Raw genomic sequence first — 24,755 nt, 5'->3', positions numbered from 1 at the left:
TTTCAAACAAAATATGAATTGTATACATACCTTGTTAGGTGTTCAAGGGTCCTGAGCTACACAAAGGTGTACTACATTTACCTTCCTACACCTTAATGTGAACTAGTGACTTTGACTAGTATTCTCAATGAATAAAATGTATTGTTAAGCTTTTATTTTCCCAACTCACCTAGTAGGTTGTAAATTGACTGAAACAGGATTGAATGAAGCATGTATTAAACACGCATTGCTTCCATTGGAGAGGAGAGTTACAATAATGAATGAAGAAAGGTAACTAAAATATTATTGTTTTGGGTTGGAATTATAGACACAAACTTGTGAAATTATGAAAAATTCTTAGTTCTGTCTTCTGAAAGCTTAAGAGTAGAACTAGATATAAAAGATACAAACTGAAGTGCTCAAAGACCAAAACTCAAATTGCCTGCTACTTATTATCAAATGGTTCACAGAATAATATGTATGCAAGTATATGCGTACAGCATTGTACAATATACACATGTGCATAGATGTATATATTCATATAAAGACACATATATATACTTGTAAATGTTTAGGCATATAAATTCATAATCTAAAATATGTAAATATAATATATACAGTTTATAAATATAAAAGGAATAATGAAAAGGCAATAATAAAATTATGGTGAGAAAAGGATGAACAAGCATAGTAGATTTGGGAGCAGTAAAACTATTTTCTATGATACTATATCAATGGATATATTATCAGTATATATTTCTTAGAACTCACACTTCAATAACAATATGCCAATATTAGCTCTTCAATTGTAACAATTGTTGTACCACATTAATGCAAATAATGTCAATAATAGGTAAAAATGAGGCTACACAGGGCAACTACAGGAATTCTAATTTTAGCCCAATTTTTTTCACACTTAATATGCTCTAATAATCTATTAATAATCTATTAATTAAAATAGGTCCACAGGGCTGGGAAGGTGGCTCAGTGGTAGAGCGCTTGCCTTGCAATGCATGAGGCCCTGGGTTCGATTCCTCAGCACCACATAAGCAAAAATAAAAGCCGGAAGTGGCGCTGTGGCTCAAGTGGTAGAGCACTAGCCTTGAGCTGAGGAACAGTGCCCAGGCCCAGAGTTCAGGCCCCACAACCGGACCCAAAAAAAAAAAAAAAATTTAAAATAGGTCCACACAAGCAGAAAAAGAAGGAACCTAAAGCTAGAGTTAATGCCAAATGGTACAACATTTTTTTTAAATGAACAATAAAACTGAGCATGGTGACTCATGTTTGTAATCTCAGACAATTACACCTAGGAAAGATTATTCCTTGACTTAAGATTACACACATTAATTTTTAGATATAAAATAATTATTTTTTCCCGAATGTTACCATACATATTAGCTATTTTGCTCTCAATGGTCTTATTTGACAAAAAAAAAATTAATGGTGAAATCTGTCTATTAAATTTTACTGGTCTATAAAATTTAAAAATCTGGAAAAATGCTGACATAGAAGATTAAAACAATTCATCCATTTTCTAACACAAAGACCCATTAAAAACAATTCTACCATTCAAAAGTCCTCTTCTCTAGGTAAGACAGTGTCTTTACCAGCTTCAAACTACAAGGTTGAATAAACTTTCAATTTCCTTTATGACTCTTCTAAGTCCTTCTTTTACTTTATCTAAAACCTACCTAAAATCAGAAAGTTTTTCCTTACCACTGAAGCCTACATTTATCGTTTCTTAATCTGAATATCTCAAACCTCTCTAATGTCTTAGTTTACTCAGCCCAAGCAACCTATAAAAAACTGACAAGGAGGATTCTTTTAAGAGACACATCAGTATATTTTAGGAGAATGGAAATTTCCAACACTAGAAATTTAAAATTGTATTTTAAAAAGTCCTTCCAGCTGGGCGCCAGTGGCTCACGCCTGTAATCCTAGCTACTCAGGAGGCTGAGATCTCAGGATCACCGTTCAAAGCCAGCTGAGCAGGAAAGTCTGTGAGACTCTTATCTCCAATAAACCACTAGAAAACCGGAAGTGGTGCTATAGCTCAAGTGACAGAGTGCTCACCTTGAGCTGAAGAGCTGAGGGACAGGGCCCAGGCCCAGAGATCAAGCCCCACAACCGACAAAAAAAAAAAAAAAAGGGTCTTTCTAGGGCTGGAATTGTGGATTAGTGGTAGAATGCTTGCCTAGCATGCATGAAAACCTGGGTTCAATTCCTCAGTACCACAGAAAAAGCCAGGAGTGGCATTGTGTGGTTCAAGTGGTAGAGTGCCAGCCTTGAGCAAAAGAAGCTCAGAGGACAGTACCCAGGCCCTGAGTTCCACCCCAGGACTGGCAAAAAAAAAAAAAGTCCTTCGATATACAATCTGATTTAGGAACAATTAATCCATACTACAGAACAAATCCATACCTTAGACCAAAAGTATTCATGATTATCTTTTAATAAAAATTATATTTGTCTTCTTGAGCTTCTTTAATGGAATAAAGGAATATTTATTACATAGGAATAGATTAAACCTTAATAATCATACTATTTGCTGGGCGCTGGTGGCTCACACCTGTAATCCTAGCAACTCAGGAGGCTGAGATCTGAGGATCACAGTTCAAAGCCAGCCTGGGCAGGAAAGTCCGTGAGACTCTTATCTCCAATAAGCCACCAGAAAACTGAAAGTTGCACTGTGGCTCAAATGGTAGAGTGCTAGCCTTGAGCTGAAGAGCTGAGGAACAACACCCAGGCCCAGAGTTCAAGCCTCATGACTGACAAAAAAATAAATAATTAATCATATTATTTATCTTAAGAATTGCCATGAAACCTAAAATGTTCCTGACTCATGTTCAGTTGTACATTCCAAGGATTTAATTTCAAAACAAGTCATTTCAAATGCAACTATAATATGCAGAGGCATTTTTGAAAATAATATATTGTAAGAATGCAAATGTTGCAAAAAAGTTAACATACTTGTGCTTAACTTTAGCCGAATGGGCAGCAACCAAAATTTGATTTAAAAAAAAAAACAGTTAGCCTAAATATAGTCTTACTAACCTGTTTGTTGTTCTCTGCCATGGAAAGCTGTAATGCCAAAAGCATGGAGTCTGCACCACATAAAGTAGTTCTTTCAGAGTTACAAAGAGCATGCCAATTCCTTCTAAACTCTTTAATCATATCCAAGACAGAGGTCTGATTAAGCACAGCCATTCTCTTAAAGTAGAACAGAACAGAACAGAACACAATGATAAAGTACTTTAATTGGAAATTAACATTTGACATGTGTAAGCCAGCACAGTTAAAGAAAAATAAGTAGTGGAGAAGAGGTCATTTCATATTTACCAAGATTGTTTTTAATTAAATTTAGGAAAACAGAATAATACAACTTCAGCCCAATCATATTTTCCTCTATTTTTCTTAAGCCAAATCTTTTGAACTAACAAAAATCCAACCTTCAATTTTGAAAATTCACCCAAAACAGACATGCAAATTCTGCAAATTTATAATTATAGACACAGACATCACTGGATTTTAAAACTATTTATTTGAATACATGATAGTGTCTGTAGTGATTGAAAGAAAAAAAAAAGCCAATTTCCTCCCATCCCTACACTCTCACAAAAGAATAGTCTATTTTTCCAATCATTTGATCTAGGGCCAGTTTTGTGACTTGATTTGACCAACAGAACATGATGAAAATAATATAATGAAAATTCTGAACGTAGGCCATACAAATTCTGTGCAGAAGAATTAATACAAGCAGGAATGATTTCCATCCTTTAAGCTAAAGTCTAGGAACTTGAGTTTCAGGAAGATTTTCAATAAGCCGCTCATGTGCTGAACTGTTGGTATAAATAATATAGTCTATGCTGGAATTTTGGTACATACCACATTGGGCATACCTGTATATTTAGCCCCCCCAATAAAAACCCTGGCACCAAGTTTCTAATACACTTCCTTGACAGACATTTCACCTAGGTTGTCATAACCTGTTGCTGAAGAAATTAAACATGACCTATGTGACCAGAGTGTGTCTATTCCCCCTTGACTTTGCTCCACATGCCTTTTCCCTTTACTGATGTATCTTTTTGCTATAATAAACCATAGCCATAACTATAACTATTTGCTGAGTACTATGAATGCTCCTGTAGTCATCCTATTTGGACTGGTCATTTTAATATATAATCATTGGTTTTTATTAGCATATATTGGTGGTACTATTGGAGGTCTCATTCCAGTATTTCAAAACATATATAAAATATCCTCTGATCATTCCTCCCTCATTCCTCTTCTCCCCCATAATTGAAACAATGTCAACAGGATTCATTATGTTTTCATATATTCATGTAAAGTATTTAAACCATATTTACATTCCGTCCATTCTCTCCATTGGCGTGCTCTCTCTCTCTTCTCTCTCTCTCTCTTCTCTCTCTCTTCTCTCTTCTCTCTCTCTCTCTCTCTTTTCTCTCTCTCTGTCTGTCTCTCTCACTGGTACCCAGCATTGTTGATTTTTGTTAGTCTTATGTTAATTCCACAAAGGGATTTCACTATCATTATTTCACACATTCATCAATTACACATTAGTCAGATTAACCTATTCTATTGCTCTCTTTCCACATCCTAGGAGGTGATCTTGAGGACTTCCCAACACAAAACCTTGAAGCCTCAGCCGGGCACTGGTGGCTCACGCCTGTAATCCTAGCTACTCAGGAGGCTGAGATCTGAGAATCTCGGTTCAAAGCCAGCCCGGGCAGGAAAGACCTTGAGACTCCTATCTCCAATAAACCACCAGAAAACCGGAAGTGGCGCTGTAGCTGAAGTGGTAGAGCGTTCGCCTTGAGCTGAAGAGCTGAGGGACAGTGCCCAGGCCCAGAGTTCAAGCCCCACGACCGACAAAAAAAAAAAAAAAAAACCTTGAAGCCTCAATTCTCACTTTCTTGCTGCTTGGAGCTAGATGTACGAAGTCCAAGGTAGCCTGATATGGGAGGAGAACCACAGCACACCAGGTGACAATGAATACCAATTCACAGGCATGTGAATGAAGGAGGTTTCCTTACACTATGTACCCTTAGTCTACCTGCCAGATAACTTCAACAAGAACAAATTACAGGCAAGAAAAACAGAAAAGAATCATCTGACCTAGTCTAACCCGAATTGCTGACCTACAGAATCATACACAAATAAATGTTATTTTTACATCCAGTAAGGTTTTTTTTTTGGTTTTCTTTTTGGGAGTTTTGTTTTTTGGTATCAGTCTTGGGACATGAACTCAGGGTCTGGGTGCTATAGCGGAACTTTGCTCCTCAAGGCTAGCACTCTACCACTTGAACAACAGCTCTACTTATGGCTTTTTAGAGATAAAAGTCTCAGAGATTTTCCTGCCCAAACTGGCTTCAAACTACGATCCTCAGAATATCAGTCTCCTGGGTAGCTAGGATTACAGCCACTAGGTTTTGAGGAAGTTTGTTACATAGCCATTGATACCAAATATAACAGCTAACATGTAGGGGCTACTTGGTGTCCATACTTTTCAAATTTCACAAGTGTCCTACTGAAGTGGCCCTATTCTTCTTATTTTGCATCTAAAGAAAGTAATGTCCCATGTCATTCTGTTAGCAAATGACCAAGCAAACATAAGTCTCCAAGTTGGGATTCTAAATCTCTATACTTCAGAACTTCTCCTGATACAGGCAAGTCTTTTCAAATAATCTGATGTAGTGCCAATATTTTATACACCCAAGCCTCAACAAGGCAACCAATTCCTTTCTGAATTTACCAACATACCTGCCAAGTTATTTTCTTTTCTTTCAACTACCTGTTTCCAGCATGCCCATATATTTCCATTCCATTTACTGATTCCTTTTGTTCTTTCTTTCTTCTACTTAATGTAGCATAAACAGAATTCTAGATGTTTACAAGGCATTTGAGTTTTGTACAATGAAGAAAAAGGGCATATGCCATTAACAAAACAATGATTTGGGTCACAGACATAATCTGTGATACAATGTAAACATAAAGGTAGAAGACCACAAATGAAGCACCAACTTCCTAATCTGATCAGTTTGCCTGAAATAAATTTTTAACAATGGACTATTGTTAGTATTTTAAGGTATTAATGAGTTTACATTGCTATCAATTAAAATTCACCTAGAAGAGATTATTCTGAATCTTTATTCTAACCACTTACTAGCTATGAAATCTTGGTCAACTTATATCACTTCTATCTCAGATTCCTTGTAGTGAAAATGGAAATGGTTACTATCTCACAGAACACTGTGAAGAGTAAATTACATAAAAATAAGGAAAGCTTTTAAAAGTGCCTGATACATTTAGAAAACACATTAGCTATTATCATGCATTATCAGTTTGTTGATGCTGGGGGGTTTTTTGTTATTAAATTTGAAGGATCTTTACTATCTGTGATAGAAAACCAAGAGTCTCATCTAGGAATTATCAGACCTTTTCGAAAGGTTTAACAAGTACTAAGTATTTGAGACATATAAGGCATATAGTCTATGGAACAACTACTTAATTTTTTGTATGAAAGTAACCAGGAATAATACATAAACAAATGATCATAGTTGTGTTCTAGCAAAGTTTATTAATAAATATTGAAATTGGTTTTTCATGTAATTTTCATGTATGCCACAAAATATGGTTCCTTCATTCTATTCCCTGCTATTTAAACATATAAAGTACATTCTTAGGTAAGGTGCTGGCTGCCCACAAACAGACAATGCAACTGGTTTCCAACCTGGAGTCTAATCCCATTTCTGCCAATACCTCCTTCAGTATAAGCCTAGGAAATAGGCTTTATACCTGGCTGTCCAAGTAGAAGTATCATCACATAAAAAACAGAACTACTGCTCATCCTTTCTACATACCTTCCAGCCTGATGTGAGAAGTCAAACACAGAATATGCAAGCTCCGAATGGCCAGCGGCACTCTACAAAACACGACAGGTGACAGCAGTAATACTCACTTGTTTTTAGAAACTGGATTCCAAGATGCACTAGAGAAGAATTGTTGACAGGAAATTGTCACTTGGTGAAAATGTGAGATAAGTTTAAGAACTACACTTTCCCCAGCCAGCACCCTTCCCTTCACTAATTAGAAGTTATGAAATCTCTCTGATGGGCATAAATTTCTTCATCTGTATAATAGGGAAGATATGTTCCTAATAGAATTGCAAGAATCTTAGTGAAAGAAATATATATTGCCAGGCAATCAGTAAATACAAAATAAAAAGTGGGAGTGGGGGGGAGGGGGACTGGGAATGTGGTCAGTGGTAGAGTGCTTGCCTAGCATGCATGAAGCCCTGGGTTCGATTCCTCAGCACCACATACACAGAAAGATCCAGAAGTGGCGCTGTGGCTCAAGTGGTCGAGCACTAGCCTTGAGCAAAAGAACCTTAGGGACCGCACCCAGGCCCTGAGTTCAAGCCCCAGGACTGGCAAAAAAAATAAAAATAAATAAAGGGAAAAACTTTTTTAAAAAGCAGCAGGGGATTCCACTTTTGTCCTAAATATTTCTTGGGATGAGGATATAACATCAAATAAGGAAAGGGAAATTGCGGGATGGGAGTCTGCACACGTCGTGAAAACAGCACCTTAGTTTCACGCCTATTTTTTAGTGGTTTTCACACAGGCTCTTGCGGGGCCTCCGTCAACCAATCGGCGGCCTACCGGCCAAGACCTTCCCGCTCCAGCACCAGACACTACCAACGAAATCTGCCCAAAGTTCCCACGTTGAAAGCGGGGCTGTGGCCAGAACACTAGCATTGAGCAGAAAAGCTCGGGGCCAGCGCGCAGACTCTGAGTTCAAGGCCCACGCCCGACTCAATAACTAAGTTCCCACCAAACCACCAACCCAGGCAGGCAGATAACACTTTGCTCCCATCCAAACACCTTTACAAGCTACCTCTTGTCGCCACTCCCAGTGAGGCAGGCAGGCTGGAAAGAGGCTGGCGGGACTCACCCGGCTCAAAGACGCCCGGGGAGAAGCCAACTCCGCTGAGGGAGACTCCAGACGTGCGGCTGGAAGGCCCACGTCTCTCCGTCGCCGCGGTTTACATTTCAAATCTCGCGGGAGGGCCCGGGAACCAATCACCGCGCTCGCCCTTCGACCCGGAAGCAGAACCGGGATGCGCGCCGCGGCTTCCCACAGCCCAGACTGACAGCCCAGTGGTGACTTCCGGCCTTCTGCGGTGCGTATTGTACCTGGACACCCCCACACACACACACACCCCCGCCCCAGGGCCTGGCAGCTTTGCTCCCGGGGGGCCATGCGCCCCAGCATTTATCTCGGGGCGTCCTTCTCGTTCACCTCGGGCTCAGGGAGATGGGAGCGGGATGGCCAGGGACGCTGTCGGCTCGAGGCGAGGCTCCTGGCAGCCCTCCGTGCCCAGGAGGCCTTGTGGATGTTAATAACGCCAGGCGTTAGGGAGACGAGGTGAGGGGCTGGCGCCCGAGTGTCCGACCTCGAATCGCTAGTGGTGACCGCCTCACCTGCTGGTCAGCTGGACACGTGTCCACTCGGGGATGCGCCCACCTGAAGGTTACTAGCTCCCCCCGAGAGGGGACCCTTCGGAGTCTCAGTGGACACTCAGGGGCCACATGGTGATGTGTGTGTACTTGAGCCCAATTCTTGGCCCAGCTCTTGTGTCTAGTAATTGTAAAATCGTTAATAATAAACAACTCAGATTCTTAATTCTACGGAAATACAACTTCCAGCGTATACAGATGGCCTTGAAGGGATAGCTGAAGATCCGTGCCTGGTATTTTTGCTTGTGTGTTGGTGCCTCCTGGCTAGTGAACTCAGGGCCTGGGCACTATCCTTGAGCTTCTTTTTTGCTCAAGGCTAGCACTCTACCACTTGAGCCACAGCGCCACTCTCGGCTTTTTCTGTTTTTGTGGTACTGGGGAATCGAGCCTACGGCTTCACGCTTGCTAGGCAAGCATTCTACCCACTAAGCCACATTGCCAGCCCCTAGTGCCTGGTTTTATGAATAACCCTTTTTTTTTTTTTTTTTTGGTCGGTCGTGGGGCTTGAACTCTGGGCCTGAGCGCTGTCCATCAGCTCTTCAGCTCATGGCGAGCGCTCTACCACTTGAGCTACAGCGCCATTTCCATGACTAACTTTCTGTCACACATGTTGGCACTCCCATTTCTCATCCTGAGTCATAACTATCCCTAGATAAAGGCTTTATTTTTCTGTAGCGCCGTTGCCCAACATACAAATTTTCCGATCCTGATCCTGCTTGTAAGTTTGACAAATTCTTAAAACCTTAAAATCTTTACTGTTATATTTAAGTGCTATCAGTAGTACCGCATTTGTGCAAATATTCAATGTGATAATGTCAGTAAAATGGCAAATATGCCATTTACAAATAATGCTCTGTAAATATTGTTAAATTTTTATGTGAGTATATTTTCTGTTAAAATAGCTACATTTTCAAGTGCTATATATTTTAAACAGAATTTTACAGTGTTACAATTGTGGCTGTCACAAATGTGGAAAAGGGGAAAGCTGTGGAGCAGGTGCTAAACTGTTCATAATTAGATTAATTTTTGTTTTCTTGAAGCCTCTGTCATTTGATAAATCCTTTTACTTTCTGTTGAACTGTATGTGACATTGCCAATTCCCAACCATGTTTTGATTCATTTTTTAAAAATTGCTATCACTGACCTGGGAATGTGGCTTAGTGGTAGAGTGCTTGCCTAGCATGCATGAAGCCGTGGCTTCGATTCCTTAGTCCCACATAAACAGTAAAATCCAGAAGTGGCTCTGTGGCTCAAGTGGTAGAATGCTGCTAGCTTTGAGCAAAAGAAGCTCAGGGGCAGTACCAAGCCCTGAGTTCAAGCCCCAGGATTGGCAAAAAAATAAAAATTACTATCACTGACCATTGTAATTGTATTTGTGCTGTAATCCACAGTTTTGTCACATTATCCAAAAGGCATTTTATTCATTCAACTGCTGAAGTTTTGACATACAAGATGAAGCAAGATGCTGCAAGAAATACTGCTACCTACACTGTGGATTGTGAAGATTATGTGCATGTGGTAGAATTTAATCCCTTTGAGAGTGGTGATTCGGGAAGTTTAATTGCATATGGTGGCAATAATTATGTGGCTGTTGGCATGTGTACATTCCAGGTTAGTCTACAAACTACCACTTAATAGCAATGAAGATAATTCACTGATTAAGAAAAATCTATACAAACCTAAAATATATTTGGATTGAGTTTGTGTTTAAAAAAAGAAATGAACAGAGACATTACCATTAATATATGATTGTGATTTGTGCAAATTTTTCATAGATAGTGGAAAAGAAGAGCCTGAAGCTTCTCTTTTGCCTTGTGATTTGTAATAGAATATTCTAGTCATTAAAACCAATGAGTAATTGCACACTGGTATATGTGGAAAAAAATAGTGTGAGACTAAAAATGATCTCCAAGGAAAATTGCAGGTCTCATATTTATCTTTCCTATTAATCTACTTTCAATTTTTTTTTTCATCTAAAGCTCATGTTTAGAATATCCGAAATGTTGGGGTCATATTAACAGAGCAGACAGTCCAGCATGTGAGAGCATGAATTCTGGAGCCAAAATGTCTACAGTTCTAAATGCACCTCTTAACCATACAGTTTAATATCTTTTCTAAATATGAGGAAAATAATGCTCAATACAGTTTTGTGGGAATGTAAGTTAGTATTTGTAATATTCCTAGGAGACATGTGACACATTATAATCTATATGGATTTGTTTTGTTGTAGCTTTTGTTAATACAGGCAGTTGTGATAGTCTAGACTTACAAATATTCATCAAAATAACATTCTTCTATGTAAGTCCATGTCAAATTTTCCCACAGACAACTAGACCATGTATGAGAGAAGATCAACAAATTAGGTTTAACTATAAAGGACAAGAAAAAAAAAAAAACAAGGCAAATATCTAAGGCCTCATGTTACTAGGAGCTCCCATATAAATCAACACTCTCTTTCCAGAGGAAATAATATATTTGAAAATGAATTTTAGAGTAGTATTAAAATGTTTTAAAGTGTTATGTGAGACAGGTTCTTAGAATTGTCCATGGACTTTGTTACTTGTATCACTATTTGCAATTGCTGCTTGTAGTGCTGTAAGACAGGTACTAAATCTGCTTCTTTGTGTGTGTTCACCTAGTACAGATCAGTTATGGACAGATATTTGACCTTATTGAATCAAACTTACTCTGTATGGTTCCAGAGACAGAGTTCCAGAGCAAATGAGTAGAATTTACATGGAACCAGTCTTTGGGTTAATGTTACACACTCTTTTAACACTGTTTCCCAAGTGAAGGCATTCAGAAATGGTTTTTGCAGATTGTTCTGCTATTAGTGAAAGTATTAGATAGAAGAGTCAGACTAGACTAGATAAACTCCAGTTTTGTCTAACTGAAGTTCTGTATTTGGCCTTAAAGGAGTGTGGTAGAAGACCTACCACTTAAAAACCTATGAATAGCACTTCTACCACCCTGACTGTGCCCCAACGTCAGATTGTTGGAGCTTTGTAGAATCATTCCTATTACGACAAATTTTCCGAAATCTCTTAATTTCCTGTCTATACAGTACTACCTACACCCCAAATTGAACCCAAAATAGCATTCATCTCTGCCTATACCACACATACAGTCTGCTCTTTTTGTTGGCTCAATAGCAGATATTGGTGCCAGGAAAAAAAGGTTTCACACTAATACATAAAAACTCAAACTATGTAGTACCTGTTATGCCTATGACCATCCAATAATCTTCATATAATTTGGGTAAAAGAATATAGGGCCTAATTTTTACCACTTTAGTTTGAATAAAAAAATAATTTTTATTTTTATGTAAAAACTCTTTAGAAGATTTGATTTGTCAAGTGTAGAAAAAGTAGATGTTACCCAGACTATTAAATTACTATGCAAAAACTTATTTTTAAAATTCTTTAGTTATTGCTGTCTTGGCGTATCTGGGTGTTATGTGTACAGCTGTTAAAAACAAAAATTAGGAAATAATAAAATGTAGCAATATTTTTTTCACCTGCACAAGTTACTCTCAAAATGTTTCTGAATTAATGGAGAAAGATGTGTGGAATATTTGTAAAACAACTTGTTAGGATTTCAGGGTCTGTTTTAGAAAACAATCAAGGCATGATGGGTGATGGTGGCTCACACCTGTAATCCTAGCTATTCAGGAGGCTGAGATTTGAGGATCCTTGTTCAAAGCCCAGGCAGAAAAGTTGTGAGACTCTTATCTCCAATTAACCACCAGAAAACCGGAAGTGCACTGTGGCTCCAAGTGGTAGAGCACTAGCCTTATGCTGAAGAGCTCAGGGACAATGCCCAGGTCCAGAGTTCAAGCCCCATTACCAACAGAAAAGAAAAGAAAAATCAAGATATGTACTGGATTTTATGAGAGTACATATTATGTAACACTGCATTTACATTAAGGGTAAATTCTTAGAACAATCCTTCAGGTAAACCTGTCAACATAGATATATAGATATTCTACTATATATCAACTTTCACCTGCTTTGTATTTTTTTCTTGGAAGTTTTTTTTACTGTTATTATAAAAGTGATGTATAGAGGGGTTACAGTTATATAAGTCAAGTAATAAGTACACTTCTTTTTTTTTCTTTTAATAAGTTTTTTATGGTGACAATACTGTACAGAGGGGTTACAGTTACATGAGCGAGGTAATGAGTACATTTCTTATCAAGCATTCTTGCCTCCTCTTTTTCTCCTTCCATCCCTTCCCTCCCACCCTCAACTACACTCCCCCACTCCCCTGTAAGTACACTTCTTTTTGGACAATGTCACCTCTTCTGTCACTCTCTTCCAGTTTTTCCCTCCTGTTCCCACCCACAAGTTGTATAGTGTATTTTCAACATGGTGTCTGTCTAGTGAGTACCATTGCTGCATCTGTTTTTTGTCCCTCCATTTCCTTGAAAATTTTATAATACCATACCTCTTATAAAAGATAAAACAGTTTTCTAATAGGGAAAATTCCTTGGGCAAAGTTGTTATGAACATTTTTGCTCTAATCTTTAGACCCAATTCAAAAATCAATTTAAATAACAAAAATTATATTTTTATTTTTAATTTTAATATTTAGTACTTATAAATATGCATTTTAGCCTGGCATCTGTGGTTCACCTCTGTAATCCTAGCTACTTAGGAAACTAAGATCTGAGGATTGAAGTTCAAAGCCAGTTCAGGCAGAAAAGTCTGAGGACTCCATCTCTAAAATAACCAGCTAGAGGCATGGTTCAAGTGGTAGGGTTTCAGCCAAGCAAGCTGAGCAAGCATGAGGCCCTGAGTTCAAACCTAAATATCAGCAAAATAATAATAGTAACAATAATGTTATCTATATAAGGCAGAAAGAAAAGTAATAAAGAACAGACTCCCGTATACTCTGTATTCATCAGTGTCTAGCCTAAGAAATGTGGAACACATGTAGATCTTTGGAAAACTCTTGTATATACTCGCCTTACTGACTTCCTTTCTCATCCCCAAGAAGAATCTATGTCAGAAATTTTGTGTTGATGTCAGAGAAGTTTTTTGTTTTCTTTTGGTGCTAGAGATCAAACGCAGGTCTTTGTGCATGCAAGAGAAGTGCTCTATACTGAACAACATCCCTATGTAGTTTACGTTTATGATTCCTGTTTTTCTTTATAATGTTGCCCCTGTATAGGTGCACTAAACTAATATGTTTTGGGTTTTTTTTGTTTTTTTTTAATTGTGAAAATACTGTACAGAGGGGTTACAATTACATGGGCAAGATAATGAGTACATTTCTTATCAAGCATTGTAGCCTCCTTTGTTTCCCCTTCCCATCCCTTCCCATCCTCCCCCCACCCCCCTAATAAGTTTTGTTTTATGTTTTAAACTTTATACTGATGGTATTCTGTATTTTGTTCTTCTATACTCTATTACTATTGCTTAACATTATATTTGTGAGATTCCTTGATGTTAAATTTCATTTATTCCTGCCACTATGTCATATATGACCATGCCACAACTTATCCACTCCAATATTGTTGGGTATTATAGATATTTTTCGTTTTCTAACATGGAAACCATCGTCAATATACATATTCTTGCCATGTTCTCATACCTCATCCTTTAGGGTTTTTCTTCCTTGATAAAGTTTTATATTTGATTTCTCTTTTTAGTGTTACTAAAGACTTTTTTTGTCTGTTGTCAGGCTTGAACTCAGGGCCTGGGGCCTGACCTTGAGCTTTTTTATTTATTTTTTCTTTGCCAGTCCTGGGGCTTGAACTCAAGGCCTGGCTACTGTCCCTGAGCTTCTTTTTACCCTACCACTTGAGCCACAGTGCCACTTCTGGATATTTCTGTCTGTATGGTACTGAGGAATTGAACCCAGGGCTTCATGCATGCTAGGCAAGCACTCTACCACTAAGCCACATTCTCAGCCCTGTCCCTGAGCTTTTGTGCTCAAGGCTAGATTTCTACCACTTTGAGCCACAGTACCAATTCCAGTTTTCTCATGATTAATTGTCAGTAAGAGTCTCACAAACTGTCCTGCCTGAACTGGCTTTGAACTACTATCCTCAGATCTCAGCCTTTTGAGTAGCTATGATTAAAAACATGAGCCACCAGCACATGGCTCATATCATAAATATTTTAGACTTTGCCAAGCACTTAAGGTCTCTGTTACATATTACTCTTTTTTTTTAACAACCACTTAAAAATGTAGAAAAGATTATTAGATCATGAACTATATATAAAGCAAACCATAGGATCCTTGAGCCATAGTTTGCCAGCCCTTGATAACAAGGGATCTAAAGAATCATTTAGTGAAACTTTATTAATGTATAATGTCTTGGCTTTTGTTTTTCTGAAAACATTTTTAATACAACCTTATTCTTGAGAAATCAGATTTGTTGTGTCCACAATTCTAGTTACTTTCAGCATTTTAAAGATATTAGTTCCTCCTGTTGTTTGCTGTTTCTGCTGAGGTGTCAGTTACTGATTTTTGTAATTATTACTGGTAGAAAATCTCTTTTGAAAAGACTTTCTAGCTTTCACTGCTAAAATTGATATTTCCATATATTTGTATGTGTGTTTTCTGAAGAATTACCATATTGCTTCTAGCTGCAGATTTTGTTTTTATCTTGGCTCTGGAGGATTTATTGTCCTTTCTAAATGTGGCTACTGGTGCATTCCATATAATATGGAGAATCTTTTGCACTGTCTCTTCAAATACTGACACTTCTTCTTTCCCTCTGTTCACTCCTTCAAATAGTAGAACCTTTCTTTACATCATATTTTTTGTTGAATTTTAATCTTTTTTTTATAAATCTAGCTGCATCTAAGATTTTTTTATTTCAAATATGATATCTTCGTCTTTTGAGGGATTTCTTTAGCAACTATTCACTTTATTTATTAACTTGCTAGTGTTTTACTGAAATAATTGCATTTTTTTGTGTTTTTTGTTGTTTTTGTTGGTCATGAGGCTTCAACTCTGGGCCTGAGCTCTGTCCTTCAGCTCAAAGTTAGAGCACTACCACTTGAGCCACAGCACCACTTCCGGTTTCTGATGGTTTATTAGATAAGAGTTTCACAGCCGTTCCTCCCTGGGCTGGCTTTGAGCTACAATCCTCAGATCTCAGCCTCCTGAGTAGCTAGGATTACAGGCATGAGCCACTGGCACCTGGCAAATAAATGCATATTGTTTTAGGGTACAATATGATGTTTTGTTACACTGTGTAGAATGAGTAGACATTGTACATCCAAAGAGAAATGTCTATGTTTCTATAAGGTGCTTGGGACTACTATGTACATATGGCCACTTTGAAATAAATTTTATTTTCCCATCTTTATAGTGGGAGAACATCTCAGGTTATTGTTCACATTGCCAGAGATAGATGGCTTGTTTTAAAATTCAACTTTTCCTCATTTTTCCAACTGTATACACTTGAATGTGTTTTAATAAAATAGAATTTGGTGAAAAGATGACTTTAAGACATTTATAGCCCTCACAATCAAATCGTTAACTTAGTGATTTGAATATTCATTTCATGGATTGTACAGCACAGATGAATTACTCATAACATCTTACACATATATAATGCAATATGCAAATGCTGCCTGGAACTCATTGTGGCAGAACTTCCCCCAAGTACTTTCCACATAATCAAGACTTTACTTAGTGTATATTATTATGTTGTCAGCTGATAATGCCTATATAAGTCATTTATTTTTTACCGGGCACCTGTGGCGCATGCCTGTAATCCCAGCTACTCAGGAGCCTGATAGCTGAGGCACAGTTCAAAGCCAGCCTGGGCAGGGAGGTCTGTGAGACTCTTACCTCCAATCAACCACCAGAAAACTGGAAGTGGTGCTATGGCTCAAGTGGTAGAGCAGTAGCCTTGAGATGAAGAGCTGAGGGACAGGGCCCAGGCCCAGAGTTCAAGCCCCACAACAGACCAAAAAAGTTGTTTTATTTACTTTTACTACTTATATAACAAATACCTCATTCTTAGCTTTTTTTATGAGATGTGTTTACTGTTAGAAGTAAAATATTATCTAGAATAATAGCATGTTTACCATTCAGTTTGGGTTGTCTTAGAGGTTTATATGGTAAGACTTACACAACTTTGTGGGTATTTAAGAGTAGGAGTTGATTTTTATTTTTCCTATATTGCAAGGGACCAAAGCATGGCCTCTTAGGCAAGCTGAGCTTTATTCTAAACCCTGGAGATAAAATAGTTCAGTCTCACCATCTATTTACCTTTAAATGGTTCAAATGCATATATGTGACTTCCTGATAAATTTATCAGGAACTTCATTATAATGAAATTTGGACTATTATATTGTTTGTCCTAACATGTACTAATGTGTGCTTAGGAGGAAGAAGCAGACATTGAAGGAATTCAGTATAAAACATTACGAACATTTCACCATGGAGTCAGAGTTGATTGCATAGCATGGAGTCCAGAGACAAGACTCGATTCATTGCCTCCAGTAATCAGGTAAGTTTAAAAGTTTCAAGTGCAATATTTATTAATGTCTGTTAAGTAATCCCAAGTCTAATTATAGGAACTTTTTTCCTTCATGCTTAGATTTTTTACATTTACTATTGTTTACTGATTTAGCATTATCATCTTTGTGACTTACATATGTAACCATAGCAGTTATGCCTTGACTGTGTCTGGCCCAAACTAGAAAGCTGATGGCTCACACCACTGTAAACCTAACTACTGAGGAGTCTGAGATCTGAGGATCATGGTTCAAAGCCAGCCCAGGCAGGAAAGTCTGAGACTTATTGCCAATAAACTACTCAGAAAAAGCCAGAAGTCGTGCTGTGGCCCAAGTAGTAGAGCAGTAGCCTTGAGTACAAAGAGGCTCAGGGATAGCACCCAGGCCATGAGTTCAAGCCCCAGGACCAGCAAAAACAAAAACAACAATTAAAAAAAACACTGCAAAGCTGTTTAACTAAGAGACAACTTTTTAAAAAAATGTTTTTTTATTGTGAAAAGACTGTACAGAGGGGTTATAATTACATGAGCAAGGTAATGAGTACATTTCTTATCAAGCATTGTTGCCTCCTCCTTTGTTTTTCCCCTTCCATCCCTTCCCTCCCATCTCCACAACTACACTCCCCCCACTACATAGGACATAGCATCTTGTACATCTCATTGTTGCAGTGGGTCAACCTGTATCCCTATTTAAACAATTTGTTTTTTCCCTTCCACTCCCCAAATTATACCAACAGCAAATACAGTGAAAACAGGGGTTATACCATGGGGGAGGGACATACAAAGCAACAAAAAAAAAATCACGTGGCCTTATAAATATGTTAGAAACAATAGCAAGAAAGAAAAAAACACTTGTGGCCTTATCTTGGGGTTCATTTCGCTTAACATCATCTTATCTGACCTTTTCTGCTTGTCTCAGACATATACTAGTTAGTGCAAATAAGGGAAACCATGGAATCTATGTTTCTTTGGGCCTGGCTTCACTTAATATAATTTTTTCCAAGTCTTTCCATTTCCTTACAAATGGGGCGACGTTCTTTCTGATGGAGGCATAGAATTCTATTGTGTATATATACAACATTTTCTTGATCTGTTCATCTACTGAGGGGCATGTGGGTTGGTTCCATATCTTTTTTTTTTATTATTGTGCAAATACTGTACAGAGGGGTTACAATTACATGGGCAAGATAATGAGTACATTTCTTATCAAGCATTGTAGCCTCCTCCTTTGTTTCCCCTTCCCATCCCTTCGCATCTTCCCCCCCCCCTGCACCCCCTAGCTCCATATCTTAGCTATGGTAAATAATGCTGCAATAAACATAGTTGTTTTGGTAGCTTTAGTATGGTCTTGTTTGTGATCATTCGGGTAAATGCCCAAAAGTGGGATTGCTGGGTCATAGAGGATCTCTATATGGAGTCTTTTGAGGAACCTCCATACTACTTTCCAAAGTGGTTGAACAAGTTTACACTTCCACCAGCAATGCAGTAGGGTTCCCTTCTGGTCACATCCCCTCCAGCATCTGTTGTTATTAGATTTCTTGATTATAGCCATTCTAACTGGGGCAGGTGGTATCTCAATGTTGTTTTGATTTGCATTTCTTTTATGGCTAGAGAGGTTGACCATTTCTTCATGTATCTATTGGCCATTCTTATTTCCCTAAGAGACAATTTTAATACAATAAAATTCTCTTTTCTTAACTGAACAGTTAGGTTTCCACAAATTTAAATACTTTTATAATTTATACCTATTAATGTAGCCTTGTCATCCCAGAAAACTTCATATTCCATCCTTGTTCATCCCTAAGACACACTCACTACCAAATCAATCACTAATCTAATATCTATGACCAGAAATTAGTTTTCCTATTATAGAAATCAATATAGATTGAAGCCTCAAAAACTTACATTTTGTGTCTGGAACATAGTTTCTGAGTCTTAACTGGGTTCTTTGAGAAACAGAGTACCATTCTAATTGATAACACACTGACATTTCAATCATCAGTAATTGTGAGGACTTTTTGTTTTTATAGAAATGTCTACCTATAGCAAAGTTTGAAAATACTCTTTTTTGTTCTTAGAAGTTTTTTCAGGTTTTAGCTAACTTAATATTTAATAGCTTTAATTATGAATTATTTGGCTGTTGTTTTTTTTTAATTTAATTTTATTTTATTTGTGAACATACTGTACAGAGGGGTTACAATTACATGGGCAGGATAATGCATACATTTCTTACCAAGCATTGCAGCCTCCTCCTTTGTTTACCCTTCACATCCCTTCCCAGCCTCCCCCCTCCTCCCCCCACCGACATTGTAAAGCTCATTTTTGACATGACAACTTGTACTTCTCATTGTTGCAACAGGTCCACCTGAATCCTTAAACGACTTGTTTTTCCCCATCTCCTCCACAAGTTATACTGACATCAAATATAGTGAAAGCGGGTTGGCTATTGTTAACATACATATACCCTTGCAAACAGCTGGTATGATGTTCATTTCCTATTTTATTTATTTTTTGTCAGTCATGGGTCTTGAACTCTGGTCCTGGGTGCTGTCCCTGAGCTCATCAGCTTAAGGCTAGCACTCTAGCACTTGAGCCACAGCACCACTTCCAGTTTTCTGGTGGTTAATTGGAGATAAGAGTCTCACAGACTTTCTTGCCCGGGCTGACTTTGAACTGTGATCCTCAAATCTCAGGTTCCTGAATAGCTAGAATTACAGGTGTGAGCCACTGGCACCCAGCCATTTCCTTTTATATTAAAAAAGAAATGTTCACCGTGTCTGGACCTAAACAAGACCAAGTCTTTATGTTCTTTTTTGTTGAGACTAGCGTTTAAACTCAGATCCTCATACTTGCTAGGCAGAGACTCTACCACTTGAACCTTCACCTCTAAGTCTTTGCATTCGTTAGCATATTTTGAAAATGATTTGACCACTGGTTTTAAATTCAGTTTTTTTAGTACTTACTTAAATATTCTGCTAATAAATACTGCACTCACAACTTCCAGTGCTTATGATTGTGTTGCCATCTCCTACTCACCAAATTTGTGGAAATTTATTGTTTTGGGTTGTTTAGAGATTATTTTTAGATCAGCCTGACAGTAAATTTTCAAATAAATTATATGTTTTTATAATAAAGATATAATCCATTTATGTATCTAACTCATTTTATGTGTAAATATACAAAATTATTATTAAACTAGTATGTAAACTGTGGGCTCTGAAAAAAATGTATATCTCTTAAGTAGATGTACACAGGAGCTTCAAGTCAAGGTGTCAGTTTATGAATACAGTGCATCTTTATCAATGCCATCCCTTTCATTTTTATCTCCCATCTCTCCCAGCATAGCCTCTCCCCTCAAATTTTCTGGTCCTATTTTCACATATGTCTATTGAATATTATGACTATATTCACCACCCTGAACTTTTTTTTAACTTAATAGTTCTTTCAGAGTACTTCAAAATAAATAGAAGTTTTGTCATGACTACATAGTGTCTACCAAGATGGCAAAGGTATAACTTTTTAATCTTTAACATCATCAACTTCATCTTTTTTTTTTCTTTTTTTGGTCAGTCGTGGACCCTGAACTCTGGGCCTGGGCACTGTCCCTCAGCTCTTCAGCTCAAGGTTAATGCTCTACTACTTGAACCATAGCACCACTTCCGGCTTTTTCTGCTTATGTGGTGCTGAGGAATTGAACCCAGGGCCTCACGCATGCAAGACAAGCACTCTGCCACTGAGCCACCTTCCCAGACCTATTGACTTTATCTTACATTTACAAAGAATCCTTCCTTGGGGTTTATCTTTAGCATATGATTGTGTTAATTTTTCTTTCTCTTCCTTCCTATTCTTTTCATCTCTGCTTGCTTTTTTTTCCGGTGGCAGGAGAGTAAATTGTTTACCTCATTCAGTGCTCTGAGGTTTTCTGGTTTTACTGAAAGATAAGTTAAATTCCTCTAAAGTTAAAAAAAAAATTCAGAGAGGAGCTGGGAAGGTGGCTTAGTGGTAGAGTGCTTGGCATGCATGCATGAAGCCCTAGGTTTGATTCCTCAGCACCACATAAGCAGAAAAACCCAGAAGTGGCACTGTGGCTCAAGTGGTAGAGTGCTTGCCTTGAGCTGAAATGCTGAGGGACAGCGCCCAGGCCCAGAGTTCAGACCCCACGACCAACAAAAAAAAATTTTTTTTCAGAGAAAGGTAGAGCAATATACTAAAATTTTATGTGTTCTAAAATAAAATATTTTATTTACCTATTACTTTAATAGCTTGTATGTTTTTTAAAACCCAGCTAAAATACTGTTTTCCTTCTCAACCCCCCAAATACATGATTATGAGTTATAATAAAGCATTTTGTTGACTTTGAGGGAGAGCTACATTGTAGGGAGAAAATTTGCTTATAAAGGCTACAAGTAGGTTTATTTGTTTGTTTCCAGATTTGGTACTTCAGCTGCTGATATGAAAATTAGAATATTTACTTCAGATCTTCAAGATAAAAATGAATATAAGGTATGTTGACAAGTATAATTTACAAATCTTTTCAGTATTTTAAGATACAGCCTCACTTTTTGCTAATTTAATTATATTCCAACTTAAATTACCTTTGCAGTCATTAAGTTAAGGTATATAGTTTAGGATCTCATTTTCTTTATTACATGCTATAACTACCTTCTTAGTAATAACTGAAGATCTGAAGTCTTATATCATTTTTGAATAAAATATTAAGAACAGCAAATTAGAGAAATAATAGTTCACAATAAACCAGGAGCTAGTGACTCACCTTTATTCCTAGCTACTCAGGAGGCTGAGATCTGAGAATCAAAGCCAGCCCACACAGGCAAATCCATGACATTCTTATTTCCAACAAACCACCAAAAAGCTAGAAGGGGAGTTATAGCTCAAGTGGTAGAGTGGTAGCCTTGAGTGAAAAATCTGAAGGACAGTGCCCAGGGCCTGAATTCAAGACCCAGGACCTGCACATACACATGCAATAAAGTTCACAGATCAGGGCTGGGAAGGTGGCTCAGTGGTACAGCGCATGCCTTGCGTGTTTGAGGCCCTGGGTTCGATTCCTCAGCACCACATAAACAAAAAGAAAAAAGCCAGAAGTGGCGCTGTGGCTCAAGTGGTAGAGTGCTCGCCTTGAGCTGAAGAGCTGAGGGACAGTGCCCAGGCCCAGAGTTCAGGCCCCACGACCAGACCCCCCCCAAAAAAAAGTTCACAGATCAAGAAAATGAATATGTCAAAATATGATATAATCATGAACAGAAATGTCACAGTGAAACCCATAAAAGGTATGAATATGTATTATTAATTATAACAAGATAATCAACTACTTGAAATTTGCTAAAACAGTTCTCTCTCTCTCTCTCTCTCTCTCACACACACACACACACACACACACACGTATACAAGGTAAGTAACAAAGGAAAAAGTTGAAATGATAAATATATTAATTTGATTGATTGCAGTAATTATCTTCAAATATGTATGTCGAAGCATCACCATGATCGTGTCATGGCATCTGTGGCTCATTTTGTAAACCTAGCTACTCAGGAGGCTGAGACAAGGAGAATGAAGTTTGAAGCCAGGCAGGGCACAAAAGTCTGAGAGATTTCATCTGCAAATATAGCCAGCAAAATGCAAGGCTGGTAGAATGCCTGTCATTGGCCAGTGAGCTAGAATTTCAAGGCCCAGTAGGTCAAGCCCCAGTTCTAACACAAATAAAGCATCACCTTTTACTCTTTACATACATATAATATGTTAATTGTACCACCAAAAAACCTGGAAGGGGCTGGGAATGTGGCTCCGTGGTAGAGTGTTTGCCTTGCATGCATGAGGCCCTGGGTTCGATTCCTCAGCACCACATAAGCAAAAAGAAAAAAGCCGGAAGTGGCGTTGTGGCTCAAGTGGTTAGAGGGCTAGCCTTGAATTGAAGAGCTGAGGGACAGCACCCAGGCCCAGAGTTCAGGCCCCACGACTGGACCCAAAAAAAAAAAAAAACCTGGAAAACAAAAGTCCACTTTTAAAATAACAAAACACAGTCTGTAATAGTATAGACACAGGAGCTAGACCCCCAGCATTTAAAGCCCAGCTCTTCTTTTTAATGATGATCTTACTGGTCAAGTAATCCAATCCCTTTGTTCTCTTTCCAATTTAAAAAATAAGGATAATTGCCAGGTGTTGATGGCTCACAACTAACAACTCAAGAGTCTGAGATCTGAGGATTGAGGTCAATAGCCACCTTGGGCAAGAAAGTCTATGAGGCTGGGAATAGGCTCAGTGGTAGAGTGCTTGCCTCACATGCATGAAGCCCTGGGTTTGATTCCTGAGCACCACATACACAGAAAAAGCCAGAAGTGCCACTGTGGCTCAGATGATAGAGTACTAGCTTTGAGGAAAAGAAGCTCAGGTGAAGGCCCTGAGTTTACAAGCCCCAGGACTGGCCAAAAAAGAAGGAAGGAAAGAAGGAAGGAAGGAGGGATGGAGGGAGGAAGTATGGAAGGAGGGAGGGAGGAAGGAAGGAAGGAATGGAGGGAGGGAGGGAGGGAGGGAGGGAGGGAAATCGTGAGACTCTATCTCCAATTAATCACAAAAGCCAGAAGTGGAACTGTGGCTCAAGTGGTAGAGTGTTAACCTTGAGCAAAACTCAGAGATAATGCCCAGGCCTTGAGTTCAAGCCCCAGAACCAGAAAGAAGGAAAGAAAGAAAGAAAGGAATAAAGAAAGAAAGAAAGAGGATAATTAGAGCTTCTGCCTTGTATGATTATCAGCATTGATTGGACTAACTCATATAAAACACGAGAACAATACATCGTACTTACTATAATTATTTCTACATGTGCTTTTTTATAATGTAGTAATTAATATTGGTTAAAATTACTTACAGGAATGATATTGCCTACTAGTAAATTTAAAATATGAATATTTTAAAGAGTAGTAAATAATGTACAAAGAATGACATTAACCTTTCTAGTGATTTAGATAATAGTAAAAATTATAGTATAAGCTAATTATAATCATCTTAATGTATTACACTATTTAATTATAATCATCTTAATGTATTACACTATTGATTAATTTAAGGATATATTGTGAATAACCAAATGTATTAATGCTACATATAATTCTTATAATTGCTTCAGTGATACATGTCTACATAGTAACTGATATTATACAAAACCACTTTATTAACCTTAGAACTGAGATCCAATTTGAATTAGGGGTGGGAGAAGATACCTATTAAGATGATTCAATATCTGGCAGGTGCCATTAGCTTTCACCTATAATCCTTGCTACTCATGAAGCAAACTTAGAAGACCACAGTTGAAAGCCAACTTGAGCAGAAAAGTCTGTGAGACTCTATCTTCAGTTAACCAGCAAAATGTTAGACTGGAGATATGTCTCAAGTGGTAGAGCATCACCCAGGAGCAAGAAAATTAAATCAGAGATTAAGGCCCTGAGGTCAAGCCAGCACATATACACAAAAAAATGCTTAGGGGCTGGGAAGGTGTCTCAGTGGTAGAGTGCTTGCCTTGCATGCATGAGGTCCTGGGTTCGATTTCTCAGCGCCACATAAGCAGAAAAAAGCCGAAGTGGTACTGTGGCTGAAGTGATAGAGTGCCAGCCTTGAGCTGAAGAGCTGAAGGACAGCGCCCAGGCCCAGAGTTCAGGCCCTACAACCAACACACACACAAAAACAAAGATGTTTAAATAACTGACAGGTCAATTGAGGATTTAAACTATGAAGATTTTAGCAAAATG

The 24,755-nt window shown here is 38.1% G+C and overlaps 2 protein-coding genes across 5 annotated transcripts in view; one reads left to right on the top strand and one right to left on the bottom strand.

Moving 5' to 3' along the window:
* Parpbp (PARP1 binding protein) overlaps positions 1–8,021 on the bottom strand; it is a 50,144-nt gene extending 42,123 nt beyond the window's left edge. Inside the window, exons 1-3 of one of the 4 annotated variants that reach the window (XM_013018034.1) lie at positions 7,951–8,021; positions 6,858–6,985; positions 3,031–3,186 (exon numbers count right to left, since the gene is read on the bottom strand). In XM_013018034.1, the coding sequence (XP_012873488.1) occupies positions 3,031–3,183 (153 nt within the window). In that variant the 5' untranslated portion in view covers positions 3,184–3,186; positions 6,858–6,985; positions 7,951–8,021. Of the gene's footprint in view, positions 1–1,695; positions 1,776–3,030; positions 3,187–6,857; positions 6,986–7,893 lie in introns of those variants that run through there. The other 3 variants (XM_013018025.1, XM_013018042.1, XM_013018049.1) reach the window with 3 other exon arrangements.
* Positions 8,022–8,117: 96 nt separating this feature from the next.
* Positions 8,118–24,755, top strand: part of Nup37 (nucleoporin 37kDa) — a 28,234-nt gene continuing 11,596 nt past the window's right edge. The window contains exons 1-4 of the mRNA XM_013023119.1: positions 8,118–8,179; positions 9,908–10,127; positions 16,868–16,992; positions 21,429–21,501. Coding sequence (XP_012878573.1) covers positions 9,969–10,127; positions 16,868–16,992; positions 21,429–21,501 — 357 coding nt within the window. The 5' untranslated portion in view covers positions 8,118–8,179; positions 9,908–9,968. The remainder of the gene's footprint in view (positions 8,180–9,907; positions 10,128–16,867; positions 16,993–21,428; positions 21,502–24,755) is intronic.

Source organism: Dipodomys ordii, unplaced genomic scaffold, assembly GCF_000151885.1.
Source record: "Dipodomys ordii isolate 6190 unplaced genomic scaffold, Dord_2.0 Scaffold3, whole genome shotgun sequence".
Taxonomy (NCBI): domain Eukaryota; kingdom Metazoa; phylum Chordata; class Mammalia; order Rodentia; family Heteromyidae; genus Dipodomys; species Dipodomys ordii.
The sequence above is the reverse complement of the archived record's forward strand: the minus strand, read 5'-3'. Positions and strand labels throughout refer to the sequence as shown.